Consider the following 18,973-nt stretch of genomic DNA (forward strand, 5'->3'; position numbering starts at 1 on the left):
GCAGCATTCCATTGTGAATAAACACTAAGTGTGACCTTGACCTTTGAGGTAGGGACACAGGTCTTGCACGCGACACGTCGTCTTGGTATGTGGAACACATTTGGCAAGTTATTTTAAAATCTGTCCATACAAGGGAAAGTTACAGCCCGGACACGACAACCTATACTCTATGTCCTTATATGCAGCACTCCATTGTGAATAAACACTAAGTGTGACCTTGACCTTTGAAGTAGGGACACGGGTCTTGCAGGCAACACGTCGTCTTGGAATGTGGAACACATGTGGCAAGTTATTTTTAAATCTGTCCATACAAGAGAAAGTTACAGCCCGGACACGACAACATATACTCTATGTCCTTATATGCAGCACTCCATTGTGAATAAACACTAAGTGTGACCTTGACCTTTGAGGTAGGGACACGGGTCTTGCACGCCACACATCGTCTTGGTATGTGGAACACATGTGGCAAGTTATTTTAAAATCTGTCCATACAAGGGAAAGTTATAGAGCCGGACGGACGGACGGACGGACGGATGGTGCGATTTTAATATGCACACCTTCGGGGGCATAAAAATAATTGGTCCTGTCCATTAAGTTCAAGCAAACGAGGAATACAAACCAAACAATATCGAGCTACAGGTTTCGACAGTGTGTAGAAATTCCTTAAAAAACAGCATATGAAAATCCTTACATTTTTTTTAGATTCAAATTTTAGCCAAATCGATTAGGATCAAGATCAGTATCTTACTATTCTGCATGTAATGTAACTGATCCATAACTAAATATGAATGAAATAATGTGATATCTAGAAACCTTTACAAACCTTTATAGATAAAATTTCCCCCACCTTTTCTGCCTAGAAATTCTTACCAATATTTTGAAATCCTTACCGTTATTTCCTATCAAGAAATCTGTTTGACATTTTCTATTGAAATAAGAGTATATATTAACCAAAATTATCAATAAAAAAGTTGTTTACCTAAAATCACTGTATCTAGGAGAGTTCTCCTATAGGAGCGTTGTCCAACCATAGATTGTGCATGAACGTGTACAGCTCAGCGCTCAGTGATACCTGCAAATGTAGATCAATGTTTTTAGGTGGAACTGTATGATCTTGTTGTCTATAATTATAAACAATTTGGTTATAAGGAAACACTGTATGATCTTATTGTAAGGAAATTGGTTATAAGGAGGAACTGCAAGATTGTGTTGTGAAATTTTACCATCTAAATTCAATATCCAGTTTTAATGACGAATGGAATCAAGTTACCAAAGACCTACATAATACTCCATTGACACTTTGTTTGAAAGGGGCATATAAATTGGTTTAAATGTATTAAAACCTAAACAACCCTCAGAAATTATAGGCCTCAGTTGAATTTGAATGCACCCCACTTAAGGTAACATATGTTCGTGACACTGCCCAAAGCAAACAAGACATACAGCAGCTCTACATCTTTTTCAAAAAATCAAACTTCGGTGCAAAATACAAAACAAGAGGCCCACAAGGGCCTATGCTGTATAAGCATGACATTTTTGGTATTTTTTTATTGAAAGAACATACATACCAGTGATAGGCATTATATTAAACCCACATTCAAAGGGAAGCAATCAGTGAACCATATTTTTCACAAAGGGCAAAGGGATGTAAATGTTACAAATATTCACAACTCTTTGTACAAGTTGTCTCCCTAAGAGTTTACTTTCTTAATCCAGGGCCATAATCCAGTAATGCATGGGAAGATCTCGCTGATTTTATAAAGAAACCAAGCTCCAATGGATATCTAACTACCTTGTATGGAGTTGGATTCAGGGCTCTCTTGTGGTCCTGTCTCAGGGAACGGATGGATGCCATTGCCTTTGTGCGTAAATCCCTCAGAGGGGGTAGTGGCACTAGAACCTATGCAAAATAATTGTTCAACATTTTAAGATTTTCAATTATGCACAATTTGTTTTGACATTCAATATTAATCGCAAGTCAAATGTCAATGGGAAACCTAGGTTGTATAATCTCAAGCTTTGGATCTACAAATTACAGTGCTTTTTTCCCCTTAGGGAATGGTAGCAGGGCCTTTTTTATAGGGGAAAAATAGCAATGTTTGTTGCAAAAAGGAGGGGGTGAATAATACTAACAAGATTTATATACAATATAAACTTGTTTTCATACCTTTTATTCAACAAACCTACGGACATATTCACGAAACTAAGGCTTTATACTGCTACACTGCTAAATGTTAAGAGGTCAATGCTTCACAAAAAATAGGGATTTTTTTACCTGGGCTGGGGAAAAATATATACCTTTTCAGGAGGGGAATGGGGTCGAATTTTGTCCCCAAAAAGGTCTGAGAAAACACACTGAATTACATCATTAAGGTCAATTCAAAACAACATACAACTACACAAAGAGGACCATTAATTATTCTTCTACACTTTACCTTCCCATTTTTCCAGCAGGTTTTATGTAGGCATTCCACTTTTGCTGGTATCACATATGCTCGTTTGGATTCCTAAAAAATACAATTGATAAACATGAGCATAACCACATTACAAAACATAAACAAGAAAAAAAAAATTATGTGAACCCTTCGCATTGTGAGCCCAATTGTATAAAACTGGTTAATTTTTTTATTTGGTCTTAGGTAGCCAAAATGTTTGTTGATCATTTAAATGCGCATGCTAGCATAAAGATAACCTCTAGACAACGTATCAAAATCTTATACAATTTCTGGCCATTTGCTTAGAAAATGCATCAGAAGTTCAAATCAAACATTGTTTCAATAAGGTTATCCAATAAAATTGAGATTGTTTAGTGGCAGAAGTGCCTATGGAAATAAAAGACACAGGAAGAAGCTGCGAATTCCATGTTCCAATATTTTTTTATTTAAAAAAAAAAAAACAACAAAAAAATCATAAATGAACCACCTTACCTGGAAAGGGTGTCTACACAGCACCCTAGAGTTCGCCTGCGGTGGGGGTTCATCAGGTTTAACCATTAGATCAACCAGAGCATTACCTACAGAAAAGACAGTTAAACCCTTCCAAAATGACTGAGCAAAAAGCAGTTTAATCTGAGTTTAACCTGAGTTAAAAATTGTGGTATTGGCACAGGGTTAAATTGGGTCTTCAAGCTTATGGAGCATATTATATTCTAGGCTTTTGAAATTAAATAAAATCTAAAATATAACAAGATACCAAGAATTCTTTTTCTCCCACCTCAAATAAGTAGATCCAAATATTTAACCATGCTAGAAATTGTTATCTTGCCCACGGGCAAAGATAAAACAAGTATGGAACTCCTTTTTAATGGTCATCACATTGTAATTACCTCCCTTGTTGAAGAATGCCGTCTGTAGCATCATAGAAACCTTGTCTTGTGGCAATATGCTAATTAATTATTTCTCGCTTTGAATGTCACCATAATTTTTTTCACGCACCTTTTAAGAAATAATGCTTCACTCTCCTCAGAACTACTTAAAGACTGATTTAACTATTAACATTATCTGAATCACTGCGCACATATCCATGACAACCATGAATGATCACATACCCATACGCATTTTTTTTCACTACGCACAAAAGAGTTCCAGCAAAAAATACATTTTTACTTTTTTTTTTATTTAACTGAGATGGGAGAAAAAGCATCTACTATAGCCGCTCTTGTCAGATAAGAAACTTGGTAAACCGGGGGTCGGGATGACATTATCTTACACTCTCGGCCATGGAAGATACTTTTAATATTTGGCCCCAGTCGTCTCAACAATAGTGTAGTGTATGAAACAGCATTTAAATCAGACATTTACACTATAACGTACTTCAACTATTTCCAATAGACTATATCCACAAGTGGTTAACATAAACAACTATTTTACCACTTAGTAGTAAACATATATCTCTTTGACCATTCAGCAGTAAACATATAACTCTTTGACCATTATGTAAAAAAACATATAACTCGTTGACCATTATGTAGAAAACATATGACTCTGACCATTATGTAGTTAACATATAACTCTTTGACCATTATGTAGAAAACATATGACTCTTTGACCATTATGTAAAAAAAACATATAACTTGTTGACCATTATGTAGAAAACATATGACTCTGACCATTATGTAGTTAACATATAACTCTTTGACCATTATGTAGTAAACATATAACTCTTTGACAATTATGCAAAAAAACATATAACTTGTTGACCATTATGTAGAAAACATATGACTCTGACCATTATGTAGTAAACATATAACTCTTTGACCATTATGTAGTAAACATATAACTCTTTGACCATTATGTAGTAAACATATAACTCTTTGACCATTATGTAGTAAACATATAACTCTTTGACCATTATGTAGTAAACATATAACTCTTTGACCATTATGTAGTAAACATATATCTCCTTGACCATTATGCAATAAACATATAACTCTTTGACCATTCAGCAGTGTACATATAACTCTCTGACCATTATGTAGTCATATAACTCTGACAATTTTTCCAACAAGAGGACATCAGCCAAACACAACATAACATAAGTCAACACAAAATAAGCACATATTTAGATGTAAGGAGCGATGATCTTTTCAAATAAAAGTCATTTTCAGAACTAATAACTCACCATCCTGTCCATATAATCTGTAGGCAAACTTCTTGCCGGGAATGGTGACTTTCTCTACATCTTCGCTCAGCTTAATACGGGCCTTACTGTTCACTTCCACCAGCTGAAGATACAGGAATGAATAAGCATCATAATTATCTAGATATACTTCACACTTAATATGCATCACTCTCAAACAAATGACAATGAATAAGGAAATAGATGTTAGTTTTAAAAAAAATAAAATGTTTTACTCTGGTGATTTCAGGATTAATCTTGAACTTTGTCTGAAACCCCCAATACACTACAACTCTATGCTTTGCTGTATACCGTGGGAAGAAGATCTTGTATAAACATGAATAACTAATAAGGCAGTTTCATTGGTTCTGATTGGTACCAGATGCTTTCCCGTAGAAAACAATTATAGCAAAAATCGGAATTGAACCGGGTCCGCCTTTTCATTGATATGTTTTGCCAGCAGTCAAGACCACTTGACCTAATGGAGGCTACTGACACTACAATGCTATTGAAAAAGAATTTATTGTAACATGTAAATACATTGGAAGAAGAGTTGTTTCCCTACCTCATGCATATTTATTAAAACAAGATTTCGTCAGACAATAGACATCTATTGTCCCACGGTATTTATGAAGTATAACCAAATTAAGTTCTGTGGGTGCCGACAATGGAACTATATAACCCCTGTTCATAGTTAATGGAATTCCTCATAAGGCGAAATTTAAGCTTAAATGTACATGTACCTTGTATACACATCCAAGAGCAGGCTGTTTCTGACATGTGACTAGATGGGTGCCGATACCAAAACTGTTAATCTGGTGACCCTGTCAACACAAAATAGACACACCACCATGAACACTTGTGTCTTTTTTACCATAAGCAATCATAGCATATAGTTTGCCCAGAAACATGAAAAATATGTAGTAAAAAGTAACTGCATGAAAAGAAATTTGTTTCAAAATAACAATATAAAGATCTTCAATCTATTGGTTTAGTTTATACTAATTATACTAATTCCTTATTTTAGCTCAATTGTTACTATAGCTGACAGACTGAAGATTCAAGCACAAGTCTGTTTTCTGAGCAGAAACCCATGAGAAGGTACCCCTGGTTGGGATTGATTTCCACAACCTCCTGGGCGAGATGTTAAGTTACACTAGTCACGTTAACTATTTTACAGTGTAATGCAACTCTGATATCAGTCAGGATACATCCTAATACATTACTTCATGCATGGACCTAACTTCAAAACCTCTGATCAATAATCTGATGCGCTAACCACCTGGCCCTTACTACAGACATTAAATACTATGTTAAAGAGTATAAGCAGTGGTAGCGCACTCATTTCTCGCCAAATCGATCCAGGTTCGATTCCCGGCCTGGGCGCAAGTGGGTTTGGTTGATGATCTATAAGCCGAACAACTAGGTTTTCTACGAGTTCTCTGGTTTCCCTCCATAAAACAAGACCACCTTCTTGCGCAACATTGTGCCAATGAGAGTGACTAATAGTACAAGTTATTATAACTTCCTTCACAATTATTGTAAATAAATAGTTTATACCTGTTGGTTTAGTGAATGTATGGTGTCTTCATTGATGTCATTGCTGGCCACAATGGACAGATTCTCAATCCATTGAAGCTCAAATCTGAGGGAGAATCAAATGTTCAATTATTCATTTGTTGACATGTCTTTTGCATATTTATATTCTGTTGTTTATTTATGTGAAATACATGACTGGCTTTTCTTTGTGGTAGTGTTGATGCCACATTTCTAAAAAAATCAAACACATATGCATAAAAAAACAAATTATTTTTGTTTATAATGAAGAAATTTCAGATGGTGTTCACTTGCTGTTTATAATTATTTAATAAGTAAACAAAATATAGAAAATAATGACAATACTGATAAGAAGCAAAGTTTAAACTTCCTAATTTAATCCACACATCCTAATTTCACTTATTAATCAAAACAGCCAAACAATAATTATTAAATATTAATTAACCTATATGAATGCAAAAAATTACTTTGAAGATGAAATTATTAAAGCTAGATTCACATTATACTACAGTTTTAGACACCAGAAATCATTTACTTAAATTGTGTCACAATACTCTTTAGATAAATGCATTGTACTTTACTATTATAAACTTCATTTTATTTCATTGTTAATTTTCATTTCAATTCTAAAGTCTGTGAAGTGTAATATAAACCTACGCTATTGCAACTTTGCGGAATGTGTCTCGGACAATCTGAGATAGGTACGACAGATCCCCACTGTCAAGACGTATACCGAGGGCCTGATATCCCAGCTCCGACAGGGCCATAGTTACAGTACAGAAGTTGGGTAGGCCTGACCTGCAATATGAGGATAAAATAACATGTTAAAATATACATGTCTAATATTATGCAACCATACGGTCAATATCCAGTCTCTGATAGGGCCATTATAAGTTACCATGTCCTGACCTGAAATAAAATGTCACTCATATGTTGAAATTGGTCTTAAAATGAACAGAGAATGCAAAGAGGCTTTGGAAATAAAATACATCTTTGTTAAATTTTTTACATGTTTTAATAATCTTAAAGAAACATTTGCTTCTGCTTTTATAAAATTACTATAGCAAAAATCAGGATAGTGTTGCAGATGGGGAAAATTCATCGGGCTAGTGCCAAGGATGGAGGAAGTTTATCTGGTTGGTGCTTTGAACTTGGGCATTTTTTCAGGTTAGTGCCATGAGTGGGGGAAGTTTATCTGGTTTAAGTGCTGTGAATGGGGAAGTTTATCAAGTTAGAGCTGTGGTTGGGGAAAGTTTATCTGGTTAGTGCTGTGGATGGGAAGTTTATCTACTTAGTGCCATGAATTGGGAAGTTTATCTGGTTTGTGATGTGGATGGGGGAAGATTATCTGGTTAGTGCCATGAGATGGGAATGTTTTTCTGGTCAGTGCTGTGGATGGGGAAAGTTTATCTGCTTGGTGCAATGAACTGGGAAGTTTATCTGGTTGGTGCTGTGGATGGGGGAAGAATAACTGGTTAGTGCCATGAACTGGGAAGTTTATCTGGTTTGTGCTGTGGATAGGAAAAGTTTATATACTTAGTGCCATGAATGAGAGATGTTTATCTGGTTAGTGCAGTTGATGGGGAAAGTTCTAGCAAGGTTTAGGAATTATTTTGTTAATCCTGATTCACACTGTCGATCACTTTTGAGCATCGAAGTATAAAAAGAAACTAGGATTTACCTGATGACATCATATGTGTCAATTAGTGCCAGGAAGCCATTGGGAAAAGCCTGGGCATAGGAGATGAAGGCAGCCAGCTCTCCGGTACTCACCTGGTCCGGAATGAAGTCTGAGGATGGAAAGAGTGCATTCTTATCGGTTTTACTTTAAGATTTTATTCACCCAAAAACATCATATCAGGCACGCAAACTGTTTAGGTCAAGAAGGTGCTCATAAATATACATATAATGGTGAAGAGAGGTTTAATAAACTGGCTTAAATCTAGAATTCTGCAAATTGGATGAGTTGCCTATTGGCAATCACCCAATGTTATTGAAATAATACGATACAAATTTAAATACCATGACCAGTTTTAGGATTATACATGTTGTTTAAAGTTATTGATCGGAAACATTTTCAAATAAACGTCTCCATGACCTGACCTACTGACCCCAAAATCAATATACTATTAGGTCATCTACTGACAATAACCTACATGCTCAAAAAAAAGGTACTGCTAATTTTTAATTGTAATGAGTAATTATTCCAATTTACATATCAGTATTGATCACATTTTTTCTTACGTTTATGCTGTATGAACATTTCAAGAAGCGCTTAGCACACTTTAAAGAATTTGCTCGCATGCCCTACTGCATTCATACAGCATAAACGCAAGAAAAAATATGATCAAACTACTTATATTTACATTGTGGTCAAAACTATCACAAGGACATGTTATTAAGACTACAAAGAACCTAAAGAATTAGCATAATGAAAAAGTAACATAATGTTTGGGTGATAAAGAAAACAAAATAACTATATTTATTTGAAAACTTGGAAAAAATCCTACCAATGACGCCGACCAGTTTTTTCTGCCACTTGATACAAACTTCCACAAAGTCAACAGGCTCCGTCGAGTCCTTGGGAACCAACATCTGCAATTTATAAAGTTAATATAAAGCATGCAGGGTTATGAGTCTGCATTGCTATATTTGGTTTTAAAAGCACATAATTGAGGTTAATGCAAAATTATTTTTTTTCCTCTTTCGGCATTTTCATGTTTAGCTTAATAATATGATTTACTTAAAAATTGGCTCATTCCAAGACAAAAAATTAAAAAGTTGTCAAATTGTAAATCAGAGAAAATGCAGCTTTAAATGTTTATGAAACTGCCTTCAACTGCCTTGAATTTATTAACTTTGCCAAGTTTACCAAACATTAAAAAATTTTAATGCTCTAAGTGAACTGAAATTATATATAATGTCTTAACTGAACTTAAATTATATATATTCAAAACCATAATATGTAGAAGATAAAATATCAAAATAATTGATTATATTTTTAATAGTTCCTTTATTATTTTTTTTAGGTTAGACACCTAATTCTGTCAAAATTTATCTTTAAAAAGCCATAAAAAAATTCCTTGAAATCATGCAATGACAGTAAGTCTAACTATTGCAAGTTAGCACCTGATGGCAAAATCTTAATGAACAATGGCAACTGCAGAAACCCATGAAGATAGACCACTTAATAAGCCATCCACCATGTAGTACTTTGCAAGAAGGTAAGCAAAAGCATGCTTGACTATTTTTAAGGCCATAATTTGCATTACATTCAAGATAGGGTTATCTGACTTGATTATTTAAGAAGTTTTAACTAGACAGAGTTAATTTTGAATTTTCGACTACTGGGCTTGTCCCTGTAATTTTCATTGTATTATTGATAATTGAGAACCATTGTATAAAAAGGCTTAAGGCAATACATCAAGTAGTTGCTGGGATATTAACTTATGCCTGCTTTATCATGCAAAACCTTCACCAGGATTTCTAAGTCGAATTAAGAAAGGGCCATTATTTGCATTATATGCGAGAAAAGAGTTATCTAACTTGATTAATAAATATGTTAGATAGATGATGGAACGCTTAATGTCTCAAGTTGCAATGCAATACAATAAATGTTGTTTTTGCTGAGATATTGACTTAAATGTATTCACATTTAAAACCCTTCACAAAGGTGTGATGCGAATGCCAGGGTGAGTAGTATAGCGCTCACATTCATGGAAGAGATGAACTAAAAAGTGAGCAATTTAAACACTGGAGGGTTGTGGCTAACGGATGGGAATGTACACATACAATTAAGGTTGCATATGATGGTGTGTGCAATATGAGTCCTCCTGTTGCGAAAATGAGTCCTGTTGCGGTATGATTTAAATTCAACAATCAAACCATTTAATCTTAACCAAGAGATCGGAATACAAAAACAAGGGAGCCAAAATGACCCTATATCACTCACCTGATGGAAATGAACAACTATATCAGTGGTTATTTTAAGGATGTTGGTTAACAGACACAGTGCATAAGGCTATACAAATTATCAAAAGTGTTGGCCTTGTGGTTGAGGAGAAGAAGATTTCCAAAGTTTTTAATTCCGAATGACTCATTTTTGCTGATGATATCATACATAAGAATATCCTAAATATTCATCACAACTGCAATAATCTACCCAAATATGTCTTTAACCATTCCATATGATATTAATAATCCAAAATTATTAATCTGTACATTTTCAAGATAAGCATGTGTGTATGGTATTTTGCATGTAACTTTATAGTTTGTAAAATGGCCAGAGAAATGTTAGCATTACACTAATGGCATGGAATATTAACTTAAGATATTTATTTACTTAAGCTATTTATTTGTCTGCTTTTTAAGTCTGTGCTTAATGCATCATCATTACAAATAATGAGGCAATTTCATCAATAATCTGAGAATCCATTTCATATCTAGAAGAGATTTTCAACAGTAAAACAGAACTCAGTTAAAGGGACTTACTCATGTTTGTAAAATGCACCCTTTTTTATGACCTAATACAGTGTGGCAAATTATAATGAGTGTTAAAACTAAGATACTGACAGCTGGAACCTTTTTAACAATTTTTATGTTCATTTAAAATTATGCTCAAATGTTGTCTTTGAAGTCCACGATTTTGAGTAGCGTTATATATAGTAACAGAATACAACGTATTTTTGTTATTAAAAAGTGCATTTTACAAAACATGAGCAAGTCCCTTTAATGTGTGTAACATTTAACATGGAAAAGCTTATAAGCAAGAAAATGTAAAGGAAATGAAGACATTTGAAGCAAGCTAGCAACTCGAATAAATGAAGGCTATTACTAATACCTAGGCTGCCGTACCAGTTACCATTCACTTAAATCCTGCCTTAAAGTACTATTATACTGAAATGAAATGTATGTTTTCATTACAAACATTAACAGTTTTGTACACAGTATCAACATTCATATGTGAATATAAGAAATGCCAATCTGATGTATTTTATTGAAGTTAATATGTTTTACGCAGTTTGTGTACCGCCATTGTAAGATTTTGTCAGTCAATTTTCCGACTGTATTCTTTATCATGGAGTGTCTAACAGAAGAAAGTAACATGGTTGCTGACGATGGTGTACACCATGAGAATGGCAGTGAATGGAAGATTTAGAGCAGATAATAATCAGCTATAATAAAAGCTGTTTTGAAAACTACCATAACATATTATTGAAATAAATATGGTACTTAACAAAATAATACAGACATGGCTCCTATCAGCTGATAATTGTCAATCCTGAAAAATAGCCCTCTATTTGAGTATGAGGGATTCATGATCAAAGCAGGAAAAGGGGCTAAAACCCCTTATGAAACTGTTTCCAAGGTTGTTTATATCAATTTTTAGGTACTTCCTACTGTTTTTCATACAAAGGTCTGAGGGAAAACCAATCTTTACAACTGTATAATAGTCTGAAGTAAAAAGCTCCCAATCCATTTTTCAGGATTAATTTATCCTGCACTAATATGAACCCCTATTTAAAAGAACATTTAGCATTAAAGCTGCACTCACACAGATTTTTGTCTTGGAATAAGCCATTTTTTGCGAGAATGTATGATAGCCAGTATTATATGAAGAATGACTAAAGATATGATCAGTTTTTCGTATTTATGGTCCAAAAATGATGTTTTAAGGTTAAAAGCTTTTGGCTTTTTTTCGAACAGTTAGGATCTGTTCTATATTTTATGACTGAATTGAAGGCTTGCATGCAAAAAATAGTTGGTTCCAAACAAAAAACTAAGACTAAAATGTCAATCTGTGAGAGTGCAGCTTTAAATGAAATACTTTAAACTGTTAACAACGTCAAATGGATAAGTGTCCAGTAAGGTGGTAAGTGGTATGGAGGCCTTGGTTTTAGTAATAGCCGTAAATGAAAGGGACAAACGATGTTCCAACCTTACACTTTATGTCTGTTCGGATCTCCTGACAATCAAACATGCAACAATATACATAAAAGTGTATAATATATAATAATGTGTTGATCTTTCAAAGCATAAACAATATTTTACAGTCATTGAAATTAGCATTCAGGATGAAAATGTCCTAATTCTTATACTATTGCTTGGCATCAACTTTTTTAACAAACCATGCTATATAAAATTCAGAATTAGAGCAAGACTGAAAGACATTTTACCAGTGCAGGGCTTGCAGGCTTGTGTTAATTTTGAATACTGATATCACTTATATTATTATATGTATTATAGATTAAAAATGGTCAATTTTTTGAAGCCATAATGCAATTTTTGGCCATGTCTTTATTTACTTTTTATTTCGTCCCGTGTGTGCTAGGTATTTTTTTCGATAATGGGCCGAGATCAATTACAGACATCTCCGAGAGGTTATCGCAAAACAACAAGAAGCAACCAATCAATTTTATCATTATACTCTAAATAAAGACTAAAAGGACTATCTCAGCTTTTATTTGGACAAAAAATACAATTAGAGAAAATGCTTCAGATTAGGTAATTTTTTCAAATTGTGTTCTTTTGCTCTTTGGTCGCACATTTTTTTTAAACCTGCATGACAAACTCTTTTTAACATTTAATTGTAACAATCTGAGCAAATGCATCTTTAATCTAAATACAATAAAATAAATAAAAAATATCCTATAAGTTTTATCTTTTTTTCGTTAGAACTCTTAAGAATTTTGAACAACTACCTGAGTATTTTGTCTTCTGATTATTCAATACAACGAATAAGACATCATGAATTTATTCTGGAAAAAATGATGGCATAAAAAATATGTCAAGCCAAAAAACAAATTTATACATGCACACAGATGTTAGAAACTAAAACCAGACTTACTATAAGTAAGTACAAGGATAAAGCCTAAGCTACAAATGACCTTCACCTGACCTTGAACTGCAGATCTTCTAGGGTGGTATAGGAGGTGACAAAAGCGTGGGCGTGGGTACCCTTCACTGGGATGCCGTAGAGCTTTCCTGCTAGGACATTGCTGGTTCCATCAAAACCTGGAAAACATGTAAACATGTGGAGAACAGAGTATTTACAGTACTAATACTCCTGTTAATCCAGAAAACAATTCAAATCTTAAATGGTAAAAATTGGCCAATTCTTCTGAATATTGTTTAAGTTAACAATATTGTTAACCTTTTATGTGTTAACTTTCAAATCTTTATTTCATTAGAACTTTCAAGGACATATTTAAATTTTGTGATCTACAGTATTCTTATAAGATTTCAGGCAAATGTTTCAGCTGTACATGTTTCATTCGAGTATTATAGCACATCATGAAATATATCACCATTTCAATATATATGCAAAAAGCTACAGAAACATGCTCAGTAGAAAAAAGTTTAAACATAAACCCGGTTTAGTGGCAATGGGCAACGCCAAAGACATAGAACACAAATTCACAAACAAGAAACATAGAACAGCACACAACTCTACAAACAGCACAGTGCATAAATACTATATATATATATAAATAATTGGTATGTTTATCAAGAATTGTTAGGTACCGCCTTGGAACGGTCAGTAAAATGTAAATTTACTGGGGGTTTAAACCAGTTTATGTGCACAAACCTCACTCTTATCCCAACAATTCTAAATAAAGATAAAACGCAAAAGATAAATCTTATCAAAGTATGCATTAACTTGAGGAAACTTATCAATAAAACAAATAATAATAAAAAACGAAAAGGTAAACCCCAAGTACTTCAATGATTAGAGATCCCAACTCTATCTGCAGACGGAGGGAACCAATTCAGAGCACCTAATGCAAATTCTTTTCAAAGATACGATGCAGTCATTGTTAGAAACCAAAAGCTTCACACACAGTCTGCCTTAAAAGGTTATTTAACAAAGATGCTGTTAACAACATTGTGAACTTGACCCTGGTCTTTCTTACATAGACTGCCTACAGGACCTTTCATGCAACATGAACACAAGTTTTGTTGTTAGAAAATCAAGTGCGAATGTAAATACATACACTTATTAGATGCAAATGTTTGAACATTAGTTTGCATTTGTAAAAATACCACAAAGATATGTCTTTCTTACAAAGACTGCCTACAGGACCTTTCATGCAACATGAACACAAATTTTGTTGTTAGAAAATCAAGTGCGAATGTAAATACATACACTTATTAGATGCAAATGTTTGAACATTAGTTTGCATTTGTAAAAATACCTCAAAGATAGCAGTATATAGATGCAAACAAGACTTCATCGCATCCTTAAGCCTGCCTATAACCAAACTCTGTAGCGGCTTTGTTAACCAACACTCAGGTTTTGATATAAATCTACCCTTATGGAAGAACTACCTAAATGCTTATAAGGCACGCTCTGGATCTAAGCCAACTTGATGCCAAACTCTGTGACAGCTTCTTTAACCAACACTGGTTTGATTTACACCCAGCCCTAAGGCACTGCTGGTAAAGTCGCTGCGGCCCTGAGCCAGCCCGTCAAACTTTTACAAATTAATACATTTAAAATAAAAAATTCGCCACACCCCCGAGATAGCAGTATCTCGATGCAGATAGGGCCCCGTCTGGCCCCTGGGCCCGTCTCAGCCCAAACTCTAGTAGTGTCTTGTCAGGGCCTGCAGCCAGCCGGAATCGCATGCCGTTTGTCGCAACCAAACTGCAAATAGTATAGAATTAATAGTAACTTTGCTAAAATCTGCATCAATGTATGGGTAAACAAAATATTTAATAGAAGAAAAGAAATGAAATCATCCTTGAATGGATTGATAAATAACAACCTTTATTTCCATATGTTGTATGCTTTTCATCTTTTATTGATGGTATTCTAATCAGGGATTTAATTGACCTGGCAGTAACAGGGCTGAAATCATCTTGCCAAGGGCTTTGAGGTCACTCTAGCAAAAATGGCTCTTTAGAAGCCAAAAAAGTTTAAAAAGGGAGGGGGGCAGTTCCTGGATCCATAGGATATTTGCAACCGACAAATCACATTCCTGTATGATTAATTCTTATTTATAAAAACTATCCAACTCCACTCAGTGTTACTTCCCTTTACAGTAGAGTAATCACCGCCACTAAGCAAATCACATGACCATAGATACTATGTATATTATCTTTAATTTAAATATCCTTTGTATTTTAACCACAATGCACCTTGAATAATTGGAGTTAAAAATCTATCCTAAAATGAGAGAAGAAAAAACATTGAAAACAAAGTATACTTCTCGCTCATACTGTGGCAGAGTTCTATTGTGCTTATCAGGGGAGATCACTGTGTAGAAGATTGAAAGACTACAGATGGAATGAACATTGCATCTCACCTTGCATAGTTGACCAGGTTCAACAGCGGTGTCTCCATAAGCTGCACAATGGGCAGTGGCCCCTCAATCACAATCAGGGGCTCCTTAGGGAACACGACTGTCCCCTCCTCTATTGCGTGAAGGGTAACGTCTTTGGCGGAGAGGTTACGGAGATACACAAAGAATTCTTCCTCAGTGTAGGCTGGGAGAACGGTCTTCAGGTACGCAATGTCTAAATAAACAAGGAACTGGTTAAAATTCAATACACAGCTAATATTTTCATGTAAAATTGTGGACTTCATACATAGAATCGCGTCCAAATACTTAACATCAATACTATTGAACTGATTTGAATATTATATGCTTATTCAACTAAATAACTACAAGGAAAGGAATTTACATAAGTTTTTAGTAACTTGTTTTCCAATCCTTATTATTTGTATTGTTATTAAAATACCTTGTATATATGTAAATTTGAAATAAATACTGTTTATACTTTTTAAATACTATTGAAGCGCAACTCATGTAAAAGTAGAAGCATTAAAAATTATAGAATTATTGCATTTAGGTGACGATATTCATGTAAAATGTACAGTCATTGTTGTTTTAGAGTTTATAAAGGTTTGCCAGCGCCCATAGGCTGAGGTTAAACGGCTTGATGCCACTATGTGTCATGTCACAAATTAAACAGCATTTAAATGCCAAAGGCAATATGAGTTGTAAGTGATAACAAATTCCACTCACATTTAGAGACAACCATTTATTTAGATAAATTTTGAAATCTTAGCTATAGAATTTAAAGTGCTGGAGTTCATTTAACTCAAGGTGTGGCCCCCTCAATAATCTCCCCATAAATGTTTGCTTTTTTTTTGGCCATGGTAAATTTTCTATCAAAGATGATTTATTATTGCATGCCAAATTTATCATAATGTTATGTACAGTTTTTGTTTTAAATCATATTTATGTTAAAAAAAAAGCCAGGTTTTGAGTTTCTGCATACTGTAAACCCAACTGAGTTCTGAGAGTGCTTCATAAATTACTACATACAGTGTACCAAAAAGGGGGGGGGGGTCATCCTCATGAATGTGTATCAAAATTGATATTGCTTTAATCAAACATTCAACTTGGTATTATCTTAATCATTTTTTTTTTAATAAATTTAGTAGTTAAATCTTGAGTTGGCACTTAACGAAATCTTTGTCTGGCAAATTCTACTGAACAGAAAAAAAAACATTTGAGGCAAATGTTTGCATTCTCCTTGTCTATTGTATAGAGAAACTGTGACATTCATATTATTGTAATTGTTATTTAATAATTTATTATAAGCATTGATCACATTTGTTTCATGTGTTTATACTGTATAATTGGAGGAGCTGAAATGTTCTTCATGGCTTTTGCTCACGAGCATACCTGTATAGTCACTTTTTATTATACTGACCACTATCAGAGAAGTGAAAGTTCTTCAGAAACTTGATCACTTCTTCAAGTCCGGCAAACATGGTGAACTCTCCTTTGAATGGGTTCCGCCTAAAGTAGAGGTCAAACACAGCATAGTCGTTCATCTTCCCGCTCTTCCAGTACGCGTATGACATCGTAATCTGGTACAGATCTGAAAAAAAGAAGCGGGTTTTAATTACCATTTTTTTTAAACTGGCCCATTCATGGTGTTTATCTAATTGGTAAACTTACGTTCTTTTGACGCAAATTGGGAATTCCAATTTCACCTTGAAGCTGCACTCTCACAGATTGAACCTTTGACAACTTTTTTATACTTTGTCTTCGAACGAGCAAATTTTTGCGTAAATATCTGCAAACCAGTGACACAAGACAAAAGATCAGATCGCATCTTTTCATATTTCTGTCCCAAAAATGATGTTTTATGCATTTTTCTTAAACAGTTTAAGTAATGGTTTAAGTCATAAAACATTAAATTTGGAATGGAAATATGAAAATCTGAGATCTGATCTTTGGTCAGCAGTCTTTCATCACTGGTTAGCAGATATTTACGCCAAAAAACATCTAATTCCAAGACAAAAAAATTCAAAAAGTTGTCAAAACAGTAAATCTGTGAGAGTGCAGCTTTAAATGCATATTATAGTGCTTTAAAAATAGCTAACAAGAGCACCGCGAAACGGAGCATTATACGCCCGAAGAAGATTCGGCTTGAGGTCTTTGATAAACATTTAGGTTATGCTATTATACTGCTTACTAGGTGTGAAGTGTTTACAACAAAGGCTTAAACTTCCAATATTGAAACGGAATTGCTAACGCCCCCCAGTGAAATTAGCCTTTGAGGTACGGACCTGGAAAGCATGCTTGACAAATTCTTTTAATGTAGAGATGATTTGTATAAAGTTATTTGAAAATTGCTTTAGTAGTAACCCAGTTATGGCCTGGACATGGAATTGCTAACATCCCCCCCCCCAATGGTGATTCTAGTGTTTGAGGTATGGACCTGGAAATTGCGCATGACACAACCTTTTAATGTAATGATGCTTTGTATAAAGTTATTTGAAAATGACTTTATAAGTGACCAAGTTGTGGCCCGGACACTGATTTGCTAACGCACCCCCCATGGTGATTCTAGTCTTTAAGGTATGGAACTTCAAATTGCGCGCGACAAATCCTTTTAATGTAGTGATGATTTGTATAAAGTTATTTGAAAATCGCTTTATTAGTTACCAAGTTATGGCCCGGACACGGAATTGCTAACGGACGGACAGACAGACGGACGGACGGACGATGGAGGCCATAACATAATACGACCCTTCGGGCGTATAAAAATGATAAAAAAGAGTTCTCAATAGTCTGGGCCGAACCGCCTCACATAGTGTGAAACCTAAACAGGTACTAATCATTCTACTTGAAATTCCATTATTTTTCCGAATTTGAACTGGCCCATTTGCAATTTCAATCAACCATTTTGCCAACAGCCAGTTTTTAATGAGAACACTGTCTTATACTGGCAGCGATATGAGAGAGAGTTTCATGTTATGTGCCAGGTATCATGCATACCAATAGAAAGTAATCTAGCACTGACAAGGCTTAGCATTCATAAATGTAGTTCCCAGACATCATGAATGACTTCCAGCTGTCAACAGCCTGAAAATTAATTTCCCACTTCTTTTGTTCTTTGTCTAAATAGCAAATTTGCCAAAAATTTACCAGACCCACTCAAATTTTGACAGCCTTTAGCTTCATGGTCGGGCAGACGGGCATCGTGAACACTGAGGTCCCAGCTCATGTAGGTGAGTTAGTGAGTAAGTAACAAACTTTCCAACAAATTGGATTAATATCTATTGGTTACATGGCTTGCCGAGCTACTGATTTCACAAAACGCCCGAGGGTTGGATTTTCCAACATGAACACAAACACATGATTGAAAAAAGATTCTTGCATACCATTCTGGGCCTTTAAAAATGCACTCTTACTCCCAAAATGAAATAAGATGTACCACAATCAATACAATTGTTTCAATTTACCGAAAAGAATGAATAAATATCGAAAACAAT

The 18,973-nt window shown here is 34.5% G+C and overlaps 1 protein-coding gene across 2 annotated transcripts in view; it reads right to left on the bottom strand.

The window, feature by feature from the left end:
- The window catches only part of LOC128206581 (nicotinate phosphoribosyltransferase-like), a 36,597-nt gene that overhangs the window by 11,099 nt on the left and 6,525 nt on the right, over positions 1-18,973 (bottom strand). Inside the window, exons 2-16 of one of the 2 annotated variants that reach the window (XM_052909155.1) lie at positions 16,900-17,070; positions 15,483-15,693; positions 14,691-14,821; positions 13,073-13,188; positions 12,113-12,139; positions 8,685-8,769; positions 7,856-7,964; positions 6,832-6,972; positions 6,178-6,262; positions 5,361-5,441; positions 4,621-4,723; positions 2,928-3,013; positions 2,436-2,507; positions 1,793-1,900; positions 980-1,072 (exon numbers count right to left, since the gene is read on the bottom strand). In XM_052909155.1, the coding sequence (XP_052765115.1) occupies positions 995-1,072; positions 1,793-1,900; positions 2,436-2,507; positions 2,928-3,013; positions 4,621-4,723; positions 5,361-5,441; positions 6,178-6,262; positions 6,832-6,972; positions 7,856-7,964; positions 8,685-8,769; positions 12,113-12,139; positions 13,073-13,188; positions 14,691-14,821; positions 15,483-15,693; positions 16,900-17,070 (1,604 nt within the window). In that variant the 3' untranslated portion in view covers positions 980-994. The remainder of the gene's footprint in view (positions 1-979; positions 1,073-1,792; positions 1,901-2,435; positions 2,508-2,927; positions 3,014-4,620; positions 4,724-5,360; positions 5,442-6,177; positions 6,263-6,831; positions 6,973-7,855; positions 7,965-8,684; positions 8,770-12,112; positions 12,140-13,072; positions 13,189-14,690; positions 14,822-15,482; positions 15,694-16,899; positions 17,071-18,973) is intronic. The other variant, XM_052909156.1, reaches the window with a different exon arrangement.

The sequence above is a fragment of the Mya arenaria genome, chromosome 10 (genome assembly GCF_026914265.1).
Source record: "Mya arenaria isolate MELC-2E11 chromosome 10, ASM2691426v1".
NCBI lineage: Eukaryota > Metazoa > Mollusca > Bivalvia > Myida > Myidae > Mya > Mya arenaria.